Source organism: Magnolia sinica, chromosome 3 (assembly GCF_029962835.1).
Source record: "Magnolia sinica isolate HGM2019 chromosome 3, MsV1, whole genome shotgun sequence".
NCBI lineage: Eukaryota > Viridiplantae > Streptophyta > Magnoliopsida > Magnoliales > Magnoliaceae > Magnolia > Magnolia sinica.
Genome location: NC_080575.1, coordinates 114,466,080 through 114,485,301, shown reverse-complemented (window position 1 = coordinate 114,485,301; position 19,222 = coordinate 114,466,080). Strand labels below are relative to the sequence as shown.

Sequence of the window (19,222 nt, the reverse complement as noted above, 5' to 3'; positions counted from 1 at the left end):
TTAAATTAAAAAAACTATTTTTAATTGATCTTAAACTAAACTTATCTCAAATAAGCTACTTTTCTACCGTTGTAAGTAGAAAAAGTAATTTATTTGATAATATCCAAATGGGCTCTTAATATCTCATAAAATATCAATTAAATGGCAGAAATGTCGATTTTCTCTTTGCGTTGTTTACAGGAGAGATGTAATAGGCATAATGTTACCATTAAAATTAACAAGACACAACTAAGACTTAACCTGACCTGACTGGAACCGATTTTAACCAGGTCCTAGTTGATGACCCTTACTAAAACCCACCTAGACCCGAATTTTAAAGTGTCAAAGAAGGCGAGACCCGAACCAAACTCGATTCCTTAACGGGTACAAAAGATTGTATACATTCCCTTAAAATCGGGTCGGGTTCCTTGGATACCAAACGGTCCAGAGAACTATTGACAGCTATACAAATTACAAAGCTTTGGCATCCAAACGAACTCGAGGGTATTTCAGTCATTCTACATTCGCAGTGTGACGAACACTAGCCAACTGACGCGGGAGCAAAAGCTAGAACTCGCTTATGTTAGCAAAGCTGCAACTGCAATGGCGATGATCTTCATGTAACCAAACCGTCGATTCCCTCATAAGAAAACAAATCCCACAGAAAAATAAAATAAAAAATCCAGACCCTATAAATACTTCTTCGTTCCACCATTCAAAACGCAGATGCTCCGTTTCCATCCCCTCTGTTCCCCTTTGCCGCCCTCCATGTTTTTCTTCCGCTCCAACTCCTATGCAAAAACCCTAGATTTTCCCTCTCTCTCCTTCTACAAAACGAGGTTTCGATCGGAAATGGGAGCTTACAGCACGATTTCCGACTCGTCGAAGCTTCTCTTCCGTCAGCTCTTCGAGAAGGAATCTTCGACTTACACGTACTTGCTTGCGGATCTCGGTCACCCCGAGAAGCCGGCTGTGGTGAGTGCTCTGTCCTTGAATTCTTGAGTTTGGATCTTTCGGTGTGTCTTTTGTTTATTCTTGTGGTGTTTCCTTTGCAGAATTGTTCCATTTCATAGTCTATTCATGTTGTTAGATGATATCTCAATACCTCACTATCTTGGAATGTTCATGTTTTAGGGCCTCGCAAGGGACTAGAAATGATGGAAATTTTGAACAATATAGAAATGCCAAAAAAGCCTTCTAAGAAAGTGGTGAGGCTAAATTTAAGGTTTATGATAATCTTCACAGTAGACTGGGGACAAGAGAAGGTGAGAAAGATGTCTTAAAACTTGCAAAAATGAGAGAGAGGAAGGATAGGGATTTAGATCATGTTAGATGCATTAAGAGGGTACTAGTAAAACACAACGAGATCAATGAAAGGTGGAGACACTATTTTCAGAACCTGTTAAATGACCACTCTGAGAGCATAGTAAGGATAGAAGGAAGCATAAACTCAAATGACGTTGGATACCATAGATACTTTCATAGGATATTTGAAGTGAAAGAAGTTTTGAGAACAATGAAAACAAGAAAGGCCCTTGGACCAAGTGGTATACCAATAGATGTTTGGAAGTGTATGAGAGATACTTGGTTATTTTGGTTGACAAAGTTTCAACAAGATTGTAAAATGCCAAACAAATAAAGAAAAAGTATTGTGGTACTGATTTATAAGAACAAAGGAGACGTACAGAGCTGTACTAAACATCGTGGGCTTAAACTTATGAGCCATAATATGAAACATTGGAAAAGAGTGATTGAGCAAAGGCTAAGCTATGAGAAGAATGTATCAGAAAATCAGTTTGGTTTCATGCATGGGAGGTGTACCACTTAAAGCTATTTTCCTACTTATGACAATTGATAGAGAAATATAGGGTGAGGAGGAAGGATCTCCACTGTTGGCTTATAGAAAGCATATGATTTTATAGGGTCCTTAAAGAGTTAATATGGTGAGTGTTGGAAAAGAAAGGAGTCTTGAGAGTAGGTTGTGCCATAATGCTAATGGTGGCAACCGTTAGGGGTGTACACAAACTGAGCCAGCTCGGTTAGCTCGCTTGACTCAACTAAAAAAAGCTCGATTCGACTTGGTTCAAAGCTGAGTTCGAGCCGAGTTGAGCTGAGTTTTTGAGCCCCAGCTCGACTCGACTCGGATTGAACCCTGCTCGTATCGAACTCGGATCGAGCCAGTTTGGTGACTCGGTTACTTTGATATTGATGTTGCTCACGCAGTGTTTGATGAAATGACTCAACGAAGTGTGGCTGGTGGCAAGGAAGGTATGTATATGAAACAAATACCTTTTTTTTTTCCTTGATTTTTATGTTGCTTGGAAGGTGTTTGATAAAATACCTGTAAAACCATTGCCACTGTTTTACATACAGTGGGATTTTGAAGGTGCAGTTCAGGTGTTTATGAAAATGTTGCACAGGCAAACTCGGCTTGATCTTGGCTCGAACTCAGCTCGAACTGGCCTGAGCTGCTGACCGAACCGAGCTGAGCTGGCTAGTCAGGCTCGAGGACTAGGCCGAGCCGAGTTCGAGATGAGGTCAACTAGTGGCCGAGCCAAGTCAAGCTGAGGCCAGCTTGACTCGATGTACACCCCTAGCAACCGTTACGTGATGGTAATGATGACAGCTGTTATGTAATAGTAACAATGGCAACTGTTACAAGTTACGTAAAGGCCGTTATGGGAAAAATGACCAATTCCCTTTTCCCCAATCACAAGGGGTCCTCCATCCATTGTGGATAGGACAATCACAACAAAAAATAAAATAGAAAGGATTACAAAAGATGAGAAAAAATATTTCTAGCTCCATACATTAGTCCTAACAAGACAGGTTGTGATGATAAAAGATAGGAATTATGGAAACATATTTTGTAGATATCAAAAAGAAGAATTGCCCAATTAATATGTAATTGGCACTGTTTTATGAAATCTATCGTTGAAAGAATATGCATTGATATCTTTCTATGTACCATTGATATTCCTAGGATTGATGCTCAACTTTTCCTTGAATTAAAGAGAAATGATAAAGGCATTTATATTTTGTCTGCTGAGGTGGTAGAAAGGAGAAGGGATTGGTTTAATTTTGACGACAAGTTTCGGTACGTGATAATCGAGAAGACCCGGGGAGATTGCTTGATGAGTTGCACATATGAGTCATGGTATCCACCATCCAGGAGTTTTCTAGACTACAAGGATTTTTTAAGGAGGAATGATATTCTACATATCAACTCATGCATATGCTTGAGTTGGGTTACTGGCATAATCTATTTAGGGAAAGTAGCCTTATTGGAATGTGTGGTTTGAGTTGAGTTGGTGGTGAGGTTTGGTTAGAGTTAGCATGGTTTTCTTATAAATTGTTGATGACTTTTGACTTATGGTTGCATGAAATTTATCTGGGGCTTTGGAGGTTGATCCCCTAGGAGAGATCACACAAACAGTATGATCAGGTTCTTATCATCCAGTTTTTAGTGAGATATTATGTGTTGTTTCAATTTTTGTCAGTTCTGTGGACTTATTTAGTCATTATAAGAAGCTTGATAATTTGATTTTTTAGTTTGTTACATCATTCAATCAGTGGATGGCTTATGAAGAAGTATGCATTTAGTTTCAGATTTTGGTGTGTTATTTGCTTGTTTCAAAATTCTGTTGAAATTTCTTAATGTTCATCTATGAAGAATATTTGTAGATTTGTCTTGCATGCATTTTTAGTTATAGTGGGGCCAATTTTAAAGGTTTTACTTGTGAAGAAATATGTGCTTCATTTTGGTTAATCATTGATTCTTTGATTTCGAATGGCAGAACAGTATTTGCATAGATGAGGGTGATTGATTCTTTGATTTCTTTGCTTTATGGTTCTTCCCCTTTTTTTAGTTGATTTGTGATGGAAAATGGACATAGTAATCCATCTTCTATGCTACATCTAAAGGGTTGAGTTTTTTCAGTAATCCATCTTCTTTCTCCAGCAGAATCTTGTATGCAATGTGTAGAGGGTTACATTTTTTCAGTAATCCATCTTCTTTTTAAAATAGAACCTTCTATGCAATGTGTAGAGGTTGCGTTTTTTCAGTCATCCTTTTTGAATTTGAAATTGTATCTGTTCCATTTATAGAATGATATGAGACATTCACAAGTTGGCTTCAGATAGTAAACCTAGTTATTTGTCTATCCTACACTTCCACACAAGGTGTTCCATAATGGTAACAGTGGCCGTAATGGCTACCAGCATTACTATTACTATACAGGCCATAACAGCCTCCGTAATGGCCATTATGGGTTTTTTTTTTCTTTTCAAAAAAATAAAACTGTTTTGGGACAATTATCAGGCCGTTACGAGTCTTTTTTTTCTTTTTCTTTTTTTTTTGTTTTTTGGTAACGGCTGTTATGGCCGTTCAGCCCCGAGTCTATGACCATTACTGTTACATAACCGTTGTTACAACCATTATGTAACTGTTTTGGCATACCATGCTTCCACAATACACACTGCCCTCTTTTTGATATACCAATGTCCCCCAAGCTGTAAGTAATAGATTGGAGAGATTGCAAAGGGATTTTCTTTGGCAAGGCTATGATGACATGTGGAAATACCATCTTATGGAGTGGAAAGAGGTGTACAAACCTCATGATGAGTGGGTGGGGTGTGGGGCTGGTGAGGGATAAAAATGCTCAAGATCATGAATCTAGCATTGTTTGGGATTGTAGCAAAGTATGGGATCAAGGCTGTGGAGAGGTGTTATGACTGCGGAATCATCCTTCTTCAAGGCATTAGATTTGACGTGGGTGAGGGGCAGCTTGTTCGCTTCTGGGAAAACTGGAGTGGTAATGAAACTGCTTACCTTGGATTTGCTTCACTTTACAGATTGTCGACTACTCCCCAGGCAAGAGTGGTGGACTTCTATGGTAGATCTGGAAGTTGAATAGGTTTGATCCATCCCCCTTAGAAGAAATCTCATAGAAAAAGAAATGACCGATCTGATTAGTCTTCTATGGCAGCTTGAAGTCTCATGATGATTTTTACCATTATCTTGCTCTTTGGTGATGCTAGAGTCCATGTTATCCCTTCTATGTGCATGGAAAGGGATACTGAGACAAAATTAGAAAATTATGGAATCTGTCCTTGCTAGCCATCTTTTAGTCCCTTTGGAAAGAAAGACTTAATAATTTTCTTCTCTAATTGCTTAGAAGCAGTGGCGGATTATATTTCTTGTTGATTTTTGGGCTGGGTCTATCAAGGAATTTGTGGGACATTCTAATGTAGAAAAATCAAGTTTATAGGTAGTCTCTCTATGTAAGCACCCAGGCTTGTTTATATTGAATGTTGGGCTTGTTGTTGAATCAAATCCATCTTACTGATCGAGGTAGGGAGAGTGGGAAGGGGGTCGTAGAAGCAACTTCAGTCCACAACCACTATCCTAGAAGCAACTTCAGCTCACAACCACTAGCTAGAAGTGAACTTTCCTACTCAGACAACTCCTTTTTCCTGTTGTCTTTCATTTGGTACTTGCTAATTTTTACAACTGCATCTAGATCTTTCTTCATGACTTCCATTTGTATGTTACTGCAATTTATCATGTGTTTCAATCTTTTTATTTGTAATATATACTCACATTTTCCTAATCTTACTCTCTTTTTTTAAACAATAATGTAGTACAACTGCATCTAGATCTTTCTTCATGACTTCCATTTGTATGTTACTGCAACTTATCATGTTTCAATCTTTTTATTTGTAATATATACTCACATTTGCCTAATCTTAATCTACAAAAAAATAATAATAATAATAAATAAATAAAAATTCTGGAGTACATGTCAACTAATTCTTTGTACAGATGGTTGACCCAGTAGACAGGACAGTGGATCGAGACCTATCTCTTATTAAAGATCTGGGATTGAAGCTCATTTATGCTATAAATACTCATGTCCATGCTGACCATGTCACAGGAACTGGCCTGATAAAGGTCAGTGACTTTCTCTATTGTATTTGCAATTGTTATCTTCTTTTTATTCTATAAGGGTTAGATGATGATGATAATGTGTAACACCCAAGGTGTCCCGTATCAGTATCGGTTGGTGTAACGGTGACCTCCAAAACCGATACGGATACGGGGGCGTAACGGCCCGTAACGGCTCAAAATTTTTTTTTTGCCAAAAAAATATGAATAAATATGGATTAAATCCGGAATATTCTAAGCATTCCAAATATGCATTCATTTATAAATTGGAACATGTTTATAGTGGTGTAACGGTCCACTCTTTAGTGAGAAGTTGTATCGGACTGTCTGATGAATTTATGAACCAGATAACTTGAATTTGACTACAAAATTCATATATTTAATTTTCTAAGTATCTACTATCAATGATAGATATATTAGAATGAATGCAATATGAAAATATCTTACATTTAGGTGTTTGCAATTATTTTTGAGGGCCAAAATTCATGCGTAAATAGAAAAAAAATATAAAATGGCACCCCAAATATGTAAAATGCACATTAACATGTTCTACTATGATTAACACATCATATAGCATCATTAAAACAGCAAAAGAATCATTAAAAACGATTTTTCAAATTTTCAAAAAAAGGGCCGAAATAAATAGAAAAAAAAAATATTAAAAAAAATATAAAATGGCACCCCAAATATGTAAAATGCACATTAACATGTTCTACTATGATTAACACATCATATGGCATCATTAAAACAGCAAAAGAATCATTAAAAAATGATTTTTCGAATTTTCAAAAAAAGGGCCGAAATAAATGCGTAAATAGAAAAAAATATAAAAAATATATAAAATGGTACCCCAAATCTGTAAAATGCATATTAACATGTTCTACTATGATTAACACATCATGTGGCATCATTAAAACAACAAAAGAATCATTAAAAAATGATTTTTCGAATTTTCAAAAAAAAGGCCGAAATAAATGCGTAAATAGAAAAAAAATAAAAAATTTATATAAAATGGCACTCCAAATCTGTAAAATGTACATTAACATATTCTACTATGATTAACACATCATATGACGTCATTAAAACAACAAAAGAATCATTAAAAAATAATTTTTCAAATTTTCAAAAAAAGGGCCAAAATTAATGCGTAAATAGAAAAAAATATTAAAAAAATATAAAATGGCACCCCAAATCTGTAAAATGCACATTAACATGTTCTACTATGATTAACACATCAAATGGCATGATTAAAACAGCAAAACAACCATTAAAAATTGATTTTTCGAATTTTAAAAAAAGGGGCCAAAATTCATGCGTAAATAGAAAAAAATATTAAAAAATTATTAAATGGCACCCCAAATCTGTAAAATGCACATTAACATGTTCTACTATGATTAGCACATCATATGACATGATTAAAACAGCAAAATATATTAAAAAAAGTATAAATACCTATTTTTGACGAATTTCTGAAAAATGGCCCACCGAGCTTTGATTCAAAAAAATCTGTAGTATAATGTATTTTTATCTCAAATACCTAGCCAAGGTTGGTCGAAATTAGTAGTAGAAGGAGTTAGAAACAGTTTGGAAGCAAGAGGTTTCAAAAAAACAGCAAAAACAGAGCTACAAATGAAAAAAAAAAAAAAAAAGATTACCGTTACGGGCCCATTATGGGCCCATAACGGCCCGTTACGGCCGTTACACCCCGTAACGGGCCCGTATCGGCCGATACAGGTACAAAATCGGGTATTGGCCGATACGACCCCGAAACACGTAACGGTTCCCACTGTTACCGTTACGTATCGGCCGTAACGGCCGATACGTAACCGTTTTGACACACCTTGGTATCACCCCGAACTTTTCAATACTCGAATATTGAAAGTTCTCGAGTGTTACCATGAAATCTAACTTAATAAGTATATGTGTACGATGCCAATCTAAATATCCTAACCCTACATTTATTCTCCAACACGAATATGACCGTTGAGAATGATCTTCATACATAAATCAAGTCATCTGACCGTTGTTCATGTGGTTTGATATATGTACCTTCCTTCGACTAAATCAGTAAATAATTCTTCATTCGTAATGATTTAGATGTAAGTCCTAAAAATTGTTTATAAAGGTACATACAACCATGTAGAACCGTTAGATTTCACAAAACTTTTAAATCAGCAATAATTACGAAAATGTCATTAGCCTAGACCCCTGAATTCTAGATCATGTGATTCCCATGATCCGTTTCATGTGAAATTTTATACCAGGCCTAATTATCATAAATTAACTGTACACGTCAAATTTCAGCCCTTAGATCATAGTAAACTAGCTGCTTGACCTCTACATCCGTCCGTACACTTATCAGATCAAGATTATGATCCATTCATCTTGTTCATCACCTATGAATATGCTCAAACCACCATCAGAACTATGATCTGAGAAACTTACACATGTGAACAAGACACTCTAATCTAACGATACACATGCTTAATCCCTAATCACTCCAGAAACCCACGTTATGTCCATCCATTTACTAAATTGATCATACATTCACCTACATACATGGCCAGAGTTCTAACCATCAAGGTCTCTTATTTTTAGCAAGTCATCTGACTATCCGTCATGTTTGGATCCACCAAACGGGCCACGCGAACGTCACAGTAAACCGATCATCATGAAGATCTTAGGGTTTAGGTCCAAACTGCCCGGTAACTTGTCAATCAGAGGTGTACAAATATTATTTTGGATTACAAAATGTGTTAACCACTAAAGGAGCATCTTGGTCATCCTTGATAGATGAAGGCCCAAATTTAAACAGTGGAGAGGGTGTGTAAAATAATGATCACTTGCTAAATTTCATCTCATTCGGACGGTGAAGTTGCGAGCTATGGAGGGCGGAAGTCCGGACAAAGGAGAAGAGTAAGATTGTAAATATAAACTCACAATGTATATACACAGCTGGTGATTTCACGTAGGTTTTTACGCGTGAGGAAACTCACATGTCTTTGCAATGTGTGGCCCACCTAAAGCTCCGAACAACTTCCAAATTGGACTCATGCGTCAACATGACCCGACCCAACTAATGAACAGAATGGACTTGCACAATAACATCGGGGTGGGACCCACCTGATTTTATTGCCAACTATGTCTCTTTTGACTAATGTACGGAACCCAAACAGGAGGAAACACATCTCTTTGAGACAACGTGCAGAGGTTTTACGTCAAACCTCCCACATCCTTACAACTTGTGGGCCACCCAAACCTCGGATCCACCCCATATTCTGGCCCCTAGCCTAACATGATCCTGCCAAACCAATGATCGGAGTGGATCTCACGAAGGACATCACTAGTGAACTCCACCTAAACCAGCTAACAATCAACGTCAACACTTTCCCGTTGTTACAGCGACGAAACCAGACGGAAGAATGGGTTTCACCCCACCTTCCTACTCCATGTGTGGGCCACCTGATCAATGAATCCACTCCAAACTTGAGCCCATGCCCTAAATTGACGAGATAAAACTGATGGCCGGGTTGGATCACACCACAAAAACCGAACTAGCAGGCCCCATCCATCCTCAAGACGAGCGGAATCAAATGTTTTTATAGCGTCTGAAAGAAACTCGGAAACTTTCCCCGGCCAAGAAATCTGGCCACGTCAGATCCACAAGATCTAGACCGTCCATACCAAAGAGAAGGGGATTCCGATCCCACCCTAGCTGATGAAAAGAAGGAGAATTCAGTCTCCATTGGTTTTCTTGCACTAAACATACGTCTGGGAGTCACGTACGCAGAAACTGCGTAATTCACAAAGCCAAACAGCGTGAGCAGAACATGAGTTTAGGGGCCAGAGACTGTTGGACACCAAATCAGGGCCGTTCAAGAAGATCCGTTCGGGTCGAACGGATCCGAAGAAGAATCGGGGACCACCACGCTATCCTGATTCGTGTTAAGCAGAAATAGGGCTGCATAAGGAAACTGGCACTGTTTCCCTTGCTTACGCACCCAGGACTGCGTAAGGGTTTCGCAAGAAGGGTCCAGAAGTTCTTGCATTTATAAAAAGTGACCTCTTCTGTCCGACTTGAGAGAGAAAAGAAAGAGAAGAGAAACGTGAGAGAGAAAGAAGGAACAACGGACAACCTTGCTGGACATGGTAGCAAGGAAGAAAGAAGAAAAAGGAAGAGAAAGAGAAAGAAAAGAAAGGAAAGGGAAGAAAAAGAAAGGAAGAAAGAAAAAGAAAGAAAGGAAAGAAGAAGAAAGAGAAAGGAAAGGAAATAAAGAAAGGAAGAGAGAGATTATGTGCTGAGTCGACTTGCCGAGTCCCGGACTAAGTCTGGGCCAGATTTGAGTCGAGCTTAAGTGAGGGTTTTATCCTTTAAGCTTACGTTAATTTAAGTTGTTATATTTATCCTGCCTTTTACATGCATTCCTGTTATTTCATCTGCACTTTTACATGCCTCCATGTTATTTTGCCTTTTACATGCCTTTATATTACTCTGAATCTTCCCTGCAATTATATGTTTTACCATCAATTATCTGCCTTTGATATTACAATATAATATTACTTACAAAGTGATCTTTCTGAATTTATGCGGGGCCATGATACAAGCCTTGCCCTTGCCTTACCAAATTTATTGAGTTGGCCCTGCCACACTCCTTATTACAGAATCGGTCGTGCCGCTCTTCTATTTATGGAGTTGGCCATTGCCACTCTCCTTATTAAAGAATCGGCCGTTGCTGCTCTTCTATTTGTTATGTTGGCCATTACCACAGTTTGAGTTGACCATTGTCACTCTTCTCTATGTTGGCCTCGTGCTATCTATTTTCAAAAGGCTTGAGCATGTGTCTTGATATTCCAGAACCTCCATGGTTCAGAATGCATTCTTTGTAAGTGCAAATACTATGTTGGGAATCCCTCTTCTAACGATTGAATAAACATCGTGGACTTAATGCGTTTTCGGTAGCGGCACATGGGGCGACACATAATTCCATGTTTCATGAGTAGTGGTGCACATATCGATGTGTAAATCGCAAATGCAGTGTTACATCACTTCCGAGATTGAATGTCGCAAATAGTCGCTCCATGAACAAATCGTGTCACGTAAATCATCCAGTCATATGTTGTGTTTGTCTTGAGGTAACCGCATAAATCCATGTTAAACGTGGGACACGCCGGCGAATCTCCGTAGTATGTGATGCGGGGCGAGTCGAATAACTCTAATCATATTCCACATTGCGGTGATCGCTAAGTGTGATAAACCACATATACTTTACTAGGCATACATCTCATGTAGTGCATTGATACCTCTTGTAATTGTGGAGTACGGGACGTATCAGAACCTTTACATTGCTTATATGAATCTCTTGAATTACTGTTAATCTTAAAGGATAACCATCACTATGAGTAGGACATTGACCCTCTCCCAACCGTATAGATGATGCAGGTGATGTACAGATTGAAGAATTAGAGGACCATCTCCCTATAGAAGACTGTACCAAAAGAATACGAAGATAGTTTATTTATTTAGTTTTATACTTCCGCTGTGAACTTGATAAATGTAATGAGTTCCCATTAAGAGGGCATTTGATTATTCCTTTTACTCTGATGAAATATAATCAATATAGTTGATTTTATTCTTGTGAATGTTACCTTCATGAATGTATCTGTATGTGATCCAAACGACCAAAAAAAAAAAAAAAAAGGTGCAATTTTCAAAAAGATCCAATTTATACATCATTAACACTTGGTTTTCTCGGGCACGAGTATAAACTATGGCTAAGAAAATTCGGGATGTTACATAATGTTCTCTCTCTCTCTCTCTCTCTCTCTCTCTCTCTCTCTCTCTTCTTTTCTTTTTTCTTTTTTCTTCTTTGAAGGGCTATTTGCAATTATTATTATTATTTTTTAAAAAAAGGGGGGGCCTATTTGCAATTATTATCACTCTCAAAATATGTTTAGCGTTGCATATTCCTCAACAAATGCTAAAGAATGTGTGCGAGGAAAGCTTGTTGCATTTTATGTTTTGTACTTCGGTCAATATCTATTTTTGGTATGGTATATCTCTATTTTCTTGTACCAATTGGAACTACTTCTTGCAGGGTAGGTTGCCATGTGTGAAATCCATCATTTCTAAAGCAAGCACTTCAAAAGCAGATCTTCTGGTTGAAGCGGGTGATAAAATATATTTTGGTAATCTTTTTCTGGAGGTAGGGATGTGGATTGATTAATTAGTTTTGTGTTTTTATGTCATAAGCTGAATGAACCGAATCCGAAACTTGCCATTTTGTTCTCATTTTGAGGTCTTTGTTTTCCATGTAAACAGTTTGGAGAGTCATGAGCTCTAGTGTAGTGTACTCTTCATGAAAACAAAGCAAATAACATGCCCAATATGTTTTCTGTAATTAGTATTCTTGGTAGTAATTGCACTTCTAGATAAAATGTTAAGATTCAGCTAATGGTATTGTTTTGATGTACTCAGCTTTCTTTGGTTCCTTCTTCTTCTTCTTCTTCTTGTTTTTTTTTTTTTTTTTTGTTCAATAGGTTATAATATGTTGAATGAGATAATCCTGTAATCTGTAAACTAATCACTAGTTTTTAGCACTCATGTTGAATCAGAAATCTGAGAGAAAGTAAACAAATTTGACTAAAAGAATGTTGTTGTAACCTGAAGTTATATCAGGGGAGTTGTAATGAAACAATGCTGTTTAATGAGAGGTTTGGTAAGTTGTGGATAAAAATGACGTAATAGCTACCAGAGGTTTGAGTGTGTATGGGCATCAGTATGCAGCCGTGGAAAGAGTTCTTTTTGTCCACAAGAGATGTAATTTCATGCACATTACTCATGGAAATCATAACATACAAGCAACATAACAATTGTACATGTATGATTTACTTATATTGCCTTGGACATTCTCACTTTCTTATTATCTTGAACAAAAATAATCAAATAATTAAACCATCAATATCTGTATCTAATACATAGACTGAAAATAGGAACTACATTTGCAACTACTCCAGTTAGTAACAGCTCTGTAGAAATGTCTTTCTTCCGTTGGTAATCACTGAAATCTGAAATTGTTTTTGCAATTACTGTTAGTAACAGTCCCATAGAAATGTCTCTTCTTCTATTTGTAACAGATTATATAGATTTCTTATTTATGAATTAACTCCAAGCCAAATGCACAATACAGGGGAAAAAAAAAATCTTCTGGCAATCTGTTTAGAAGGCTGAGGTCCCATTTTGGAAGCCCTTTCATGCCTTGAAGCAAAGATTGTTACCAAAACACCTATCTAGTTCTAGTTAGCGTGCCAAGCTTTTCCACAAAACTGAGTTCTCTTTCTATTTGTTTACATACCTAGTATTCACTTTGTGTAAAGCTCGCGCACTCAACTCCATGCTAAGTAACACAAAACTGTATGAAGAATATGCGTTAACAATGGTGGGAGGTGTATAGTCTGCTATATTTTAGCATTAGTGATGTATATGAAGTATGCATTCTTTTCAGGTTCGTGCCACCCCTGGTCATACATTGGGTTGTGTCAGCTATGTGACAGGAGATGGACCTGATCAACCTCGCCCAAGGATGGCTTTTACAGGAGATGCATTATTGATACGTGGATGTGGCAGGACAGACTTTCAGGTATATATGTGCTAACCATGAAATGCAAATCTGCTTCTTCTAAGGAATAAGTCGTGCACACGTAGCTTGTATATGTAACATATTTTGTTGATCGAGAAACCCATGACGGGCCAGCTTAAGATGAACACCTAAGTAACGAGCAAGCAGGTCTACAATAGACCATTACATCCATCTAGGATTCAGCGACTACAAGAATCTTGTTAGCTGCATATGTTGATGCAGTTGCAGGACTAGTGATGATGACTGTTTAATTTCAGTCTAAAATGTGTTTCTTTGTGAAAATATTAATTGAAGAATGATTTGGTAAAACTGAAGTATAATATAGGAATCAAATTTGTAGATCCGACAAAAGAAATACACTCGGGGAATATATGCGGCGGACATCCTGGCCAAGACCTGGTTGTGGTGGAACAGAACCACATGATTTTCTTGTGAAATTATGATTTATAAGAATGTCTTTGTTGATGTCATCATGTGCTGGGGACTAGCATGAACTCTTATAAGTTGTCATGTGTTGAAGACTAGCATGAATTCACGAAGTTTCACTATTCTATACTCCCAACATGGCATATGCTACCAGCATTGTGAGGCAGCATCCAATCACGAAGGAATGCACACCCTATGCTGGATATATTTACTCTACTGGAAATATGCATTTCTTGCTCCAACACTGCAGAAAAAGATTATTGCATGTTGGTTTATCAAATGCTGATTGGAGATCCACTACTGGTGCTGTATGTTATGGGAGACAATGTCTATAATGAGGAATGATAGAGCCACTATTTATCTGATAAACCCCGATCTAGAATTAAAGGCCGAAGCTAAGAATAGAGCAGTGGGATTCTGCTGCATTTGAGTTGATTTGCTTAAAGATCCACTATTGGGAAAGACAGGGACTAAAATCTTATGATTTTTGTCATCCATGGAGATAGTCTATGGGAAACAGAAGTTTCCTTATGAGTGGCTTCCTGGGCAGATGAAGCATGTTAGGTAGGTTGTGTCACCTAGTGAGAGATGAGGTGATGGTAAGAGCATTACAGTTTTCCATTTGCTCCTATGGTATCAACCGGAAGATGCATTCGCTGGACCTACAGAAGAAAAGTATTGTTTCAATCATTATTTTATAAGCTGAAAGTGACTGGGATGCCTTCAGCAGCCCAAGAGGGTGTATTAATGGTTATGTAGTTACTCCATCTTGTTTGTATTTATGTTGGTATTGGTGTACGGAAGTCCATTCCCTCTAGGGTTATTTATTTTATTGATCATTATATTTATGTAAAAGGATATATTGGTCATTCTAGATTGCATACTTCAGTCAATGGTTCACAGTGGGAAACCATGTGATCTTCTTTCATTTGGGAGGTAACGAAGACTTGAGAGTTTGAGATACATCACTTGCTTACATTTTTGAATTGATTTCTTTCACGTGCAGGGAGGAAGTTCACATCAGCTTTACAAATCAGTGCATTCACAGGCAAGAGCGTGAAATGCAAAATGGCATTTTCCTTTTCTGCAGAAAGCCCATTTTTCACGTATCCTTATAGCGTATTAACGTTCACTTCTTTTTATCGCATGCATTCAGATATTCACATTGCCAAAGGATACATTGGTGTATCCTGCTCATGACTACAAAGGCTTCACTGTAAGAAACATTTAACACCTCTTGCACCTCAAATGTATTTATTAGCTTCTTGAAGCCTTACACCACCCTTTGGATGTGTTTCAGGTTAGCACAGTGGGTGAGGAGATGCTCTACAATCCTCGTCTGACAAAGGATGAGGTATGTCTCTGAACACGTATTGATGTTTCTCACATAAATTTAACTTCTCTAGGAAACTATGCACTTATATTATTAAATGCAATGAACATTTCATTTTTATATAAATAAGACGCATACCATAGAAATTGGAGATGGCCCTGGAAAGGAAGGGAACATTCATTAGGGTGCATAGAGCTTTGAAGGAGGATGAGGGGAAGACCTAAAGGACTTGGATCAAGCTGATGAGAAGAGATATGAAGGTTTATTCACCTACCAAGGATAAGGCCTTAATGATTGGCACAACAAGATCCATAAAGCCAACCCCAAGAACTAGGATGGGGATGCAACAGTTACTTTAGTCACTCAGATATGAGGGACTTTTAAATATGCAAATTTTCTACAAGCTTTGCAAAACAAAGAGGAAAAAAAAAAAAACAAATGGAGATGCTTGCAACTAATGTTTTAAATATCGTTATCGCGTAATGTATCGCACCCTTGGGATATAGATACATATCGGTTATCACATGGGATATATCGGTTGTATGTGTAATTTATCATTGTTGTTGGGAAACATGGGAACATTGGGAAATTGGTCAAATTTTTCATGGAAACTTCAAGGATTGTTAAAAAAGACGTTAACACACTTAGAGGAAATTAAGACATTAAAAAAAAAAAAAAAAAAAAGTGCACATAATAGGGGTTTCCTTTGTATGGGGTCCTAATACATGCACTGTCCAACTGAACTGATGCAGTTATATTTAAAGTCTATTCATATAATTTATAAACGTAAGAAGACATGTATAGAAACACAAACAGTACATTCAAAAGCAAAAGAAGAATCACTAGATCAGGTTACATACATGTTTGATTTTGTGTTTGGATACAAAGATTTGCAACTTATTTGTGAGAAATTGAGAAATTTCAATTTTTTCCAATTTTCCGCAACTTTCCCCATCTCCCCCAAATCTCGAAATCAAAGCTCCAAATCCATGATTTTTCATTGAAAATATGAAGAATCATAAATTTGTAACCATTTGAAACTGATTTAACGTGATTTATAGCAAAAAAAAATGGATCAAAATAAAAAATGCTCACTGAATCGAATATGTGAGATATATCAGCACTATCTATGCATTTCATATCCCACAAATGGGATACAAGATATATCGTGGGATATATCAGCCGATATCTTTGATATTTAAAACATTGCCTGCAACTGGTACTGCTCTTTTTAAAAGTGAATAATGTGTGTACCCATCTTATGGTGAAAATACCTTCTTCTTTTTTAACCAAAGAAATTTCTCGAAGATGTTCTCAGTTTCCCAGAAGCAATGAACAGTATTGGTTTTGCAGAAGCAGCAAATATGTCCCGTAGGGCTGTCAATTGGCTGCCCCAAAGGCCTGGTGGACTTGGCCTGACAAGAGCAGCTAGGTGTCATAGCCCAGATGTTCACAAGAGGCTAAATCAGGGTTTTTGATAGCCGTTGTACATTAGAGGTTATGTACATATTGTGTAGAGAATTCCAGAGTAGGCTAGCATTATGTAGAGAATTCTAGAGAATGGTAGAAGCGTGTATTATATAAATCTCTGAAATGTTTTAGAGTTCTCTAGTGAGTTGTAGAAGAGAATTGTGTAGAACAGTTTAGGAGATTACTAAAGTATCATGGCTATTGGACAATTACCACATGATTTTATTCTAGCCATTCATGTAAAGTAAGCTAGAAGCTTATTGTGCTTATACGAGGCGGAGGGCACCTCATAAAGTTGCGAGCTCTCGAGTTCTGGTGGAATACAAGGCTTCTTCCTTCAACTCTTCCTTATGTGCTCTCTCTGCTTCTCAAGTTAGCCTAGCTAACACTTGGATGATCAACTGACTCCTTCACAAATGGGTTATGACTCGAGCGTCAAAGTCCACACTTGGGGAAGCACTCAGGGCATGACATATTAATGCTCATCAGGCCTGTTAGGCACAGGCCCCTTGTCTAAATATGGGGCTGACTAGATGGTGGGCCACAATTGTGCTTCACAATTGATAGCCTTTCTATTGACGCCCAGCTGAAGCCTGAGTCAGGCCTAACCCCAGCATGCAATCCTGGAATTTGGAGCCAAGCAGCCCATGACAGCCATGATATGTCATGCCCTGGATGGGCCTAGCTATCAGCAACCCCAATACCTCAGTGCCATTTTCTTCAAACTACTGTAATATAGATTTGGTTGAATTTCTTTTCTTTTCAGGAAAGTTTGTGATATTTACCATGTATGAGCAACTGTATCTAGAAATCATGGCACATAATCTTTTTATGATAAGTGGGAACTATAACAAATGCAGCAAGTTGGAACAAATTCTATCCATCAAAGTGCAGTTTCAACTTTCATTTTTACCCTGTCAATTTTTATTTTTATTTTCCCTTTTATTTACCCAATGTATACATGTGTATATCAGAATGGAGTTCTAATGCCCATCTCGGTATTCTTTTCACAGGAAACATTCAAGACAATTATGGAAAGTGAGTATACTGCTGTATTGTGAATGTGATATTATTAAATCTGGTTATTGTTACTACGAATTTCATCTTTTGCATGTATATAACAGCCACTAACTTGTTCATGTAAGATGCCTTGTCTTACAGATTTGAATTTACCATATCCGAAGATGATGGATGCAGCAGTGCCAGCAAATATGGTCTGTGGGTTGCAAGATGTAGCTGGAAAGGTTAAGGAACCTCTATCCGGTAGCCTCTAACTGGTCAAGCCCTTCAAATTGTGATGTATCAAACAAGCAAGGCAGGGGTTAGGTACATGTATATTGTTAGATGCCTTCTGTGTGAATTAAAGGAATTGGCTGTTACTAGAACTGGAAGCCCATGTCTGAAAATCTTCATTTGGCATCCCAGAATAATTCTGAGCATGCTAATGAAACCACCCCATTGCTCTTTTACAATCAGACCTGCTTTCCATTTTTATTTTTTCTTTTTTCCTTTTTAATGGTTGTGTTGTGTTGACTAACTAACGATTGGCTCAGTGTTCTTTGCAAGAACAATGAAAACGAAGCTTGTTGGTGTTAACGTAGAGGATGGTCAGGGTGCACTGTAAAAGGATCATCAGCATCTGCTGTAATTAAGCTGAATTTACCTGATTCCCTTCCACTTGGAGTTTCTATCTTGTGTGCTCGGATGGCAGAATCAAATTTCAGAATTGATTTTAATCACTAACAAGTTTTGAAGATTTGAAAACCCTGGGACTCAACTCGCTCGAACTGAAATAACGATTCAATTTTCCATCTTTTTAAGTGCACTCGACTGAATGCACTTTGCAGGTGTACTTGCTGCCCGTTGGAAATGGGGCACACGTGCAAGATGCGTCCTGTTCCTCAGGTGATCCCTGCCGTGTAGATGCCATGTCTAAAAAATCAGGCTGTCATGATCATTGGTTGGGCCACCCGTTCGCAGAACAAATGAATAAGAAAAACCGACCATATTCCAAATTCTATATACACGTGGCCCACATTGGCCTCTTTTGGCGTCTAAATACTAGGATTGCCTGATAAGTCATTCCAAGCTTCTACACATGTTTTCCGCGTGTAACCCAAGATTGTAGTTACATGATTTTGTATTTAATAATTAAAATATTAATATCTAGGGTGGGAATACACATTTAAAATAATCATGTTCATGTAACACACACACACAAATAAATTGCTATGCTAGTCTGATTCTGGACTTGAGCTTTGCACGCTCCTCAGTTTAAATTTCAGATATTGAAGGGGAAAAAGAAAGACTGAGCGAGTAACTAAGCTTGAGTCACCATGAGTTTTTGAAGTTGAGCAAGTTAGCAATCCGACCAGACGAGTCTCTTGCTGACCATGAGTTTTCTGGTGATTCGGGTTAGAGTTCTGGTTG

At 37.7% G+C, this 19,222-nt stretch overlaps 1 protein-coding gene across 2 annotated transcripts; it reads left to right on the top strand.

Moving 5' to 3' along the window:
- The first annotated feature begins 462 nt into the window (after positions 1-462).
- On the top strand, positions 463-18,267 carry LOC131240834 (persulfide dioxygenase ETHE1 homolog, mitochondrial-like). 2 transcript variants are annotated; one of them, XM_058239322.1, is made up of 9 exons: positions 476-954; positions 5,804-5,932; positions 12,022-12,129; positions 13,429-13,563; positions 14,996-15,037; positions 15,146-15,205; positions 15,290-15,343; positions 17,806-17,830; positions 17,954-18,267. In XM_058239322.1, the coding sequence occupies exons 1-9, from the start codon at positions 706-708 to the stop codon at positions 18,064-18,066; spliced, it is 915 nt and encodes a 304-aa protein (XP_058095305.1). In that variant the 5' UTR covers positions 476-705; the 3' UTR covers positions 18,067-18,267. The 2 variants fall into 2 exon arrangements, with proteins under 2 accessions (XP_058095306.1, XP_058095305.1); XM_058239323.1 differs by lacking the exon at positions 5,804-5,932 and having other exon boundaries at positions 463-954.
- The last annotated feature ends 955 nt before the right edge of the window (positions 18,268-19,222 follow it).

Coding starts and splice junctions, on each gene's coding strand:
- LOC131240834 (XM_058239322.1), top strand. CDS start 706: ATGCTCCGTTTCCATCCCCTCTGTTCCCCTTTGCCGCCCTCCATGTTT. Junction 13,564..14,995: donor GTGGCAGGACAGACTTTCAG/GTATATATGTGC, acceptor TTTCACGTGCAG/GGAGGAAGTTCACATCAGCT. Junction 17,831..17,953: donor ATTCAAGACAATTATGGAAA/GTGAGTATACTG, acceptor CTTGTCTTACAG/ATTTGAATTTACCATATCCG.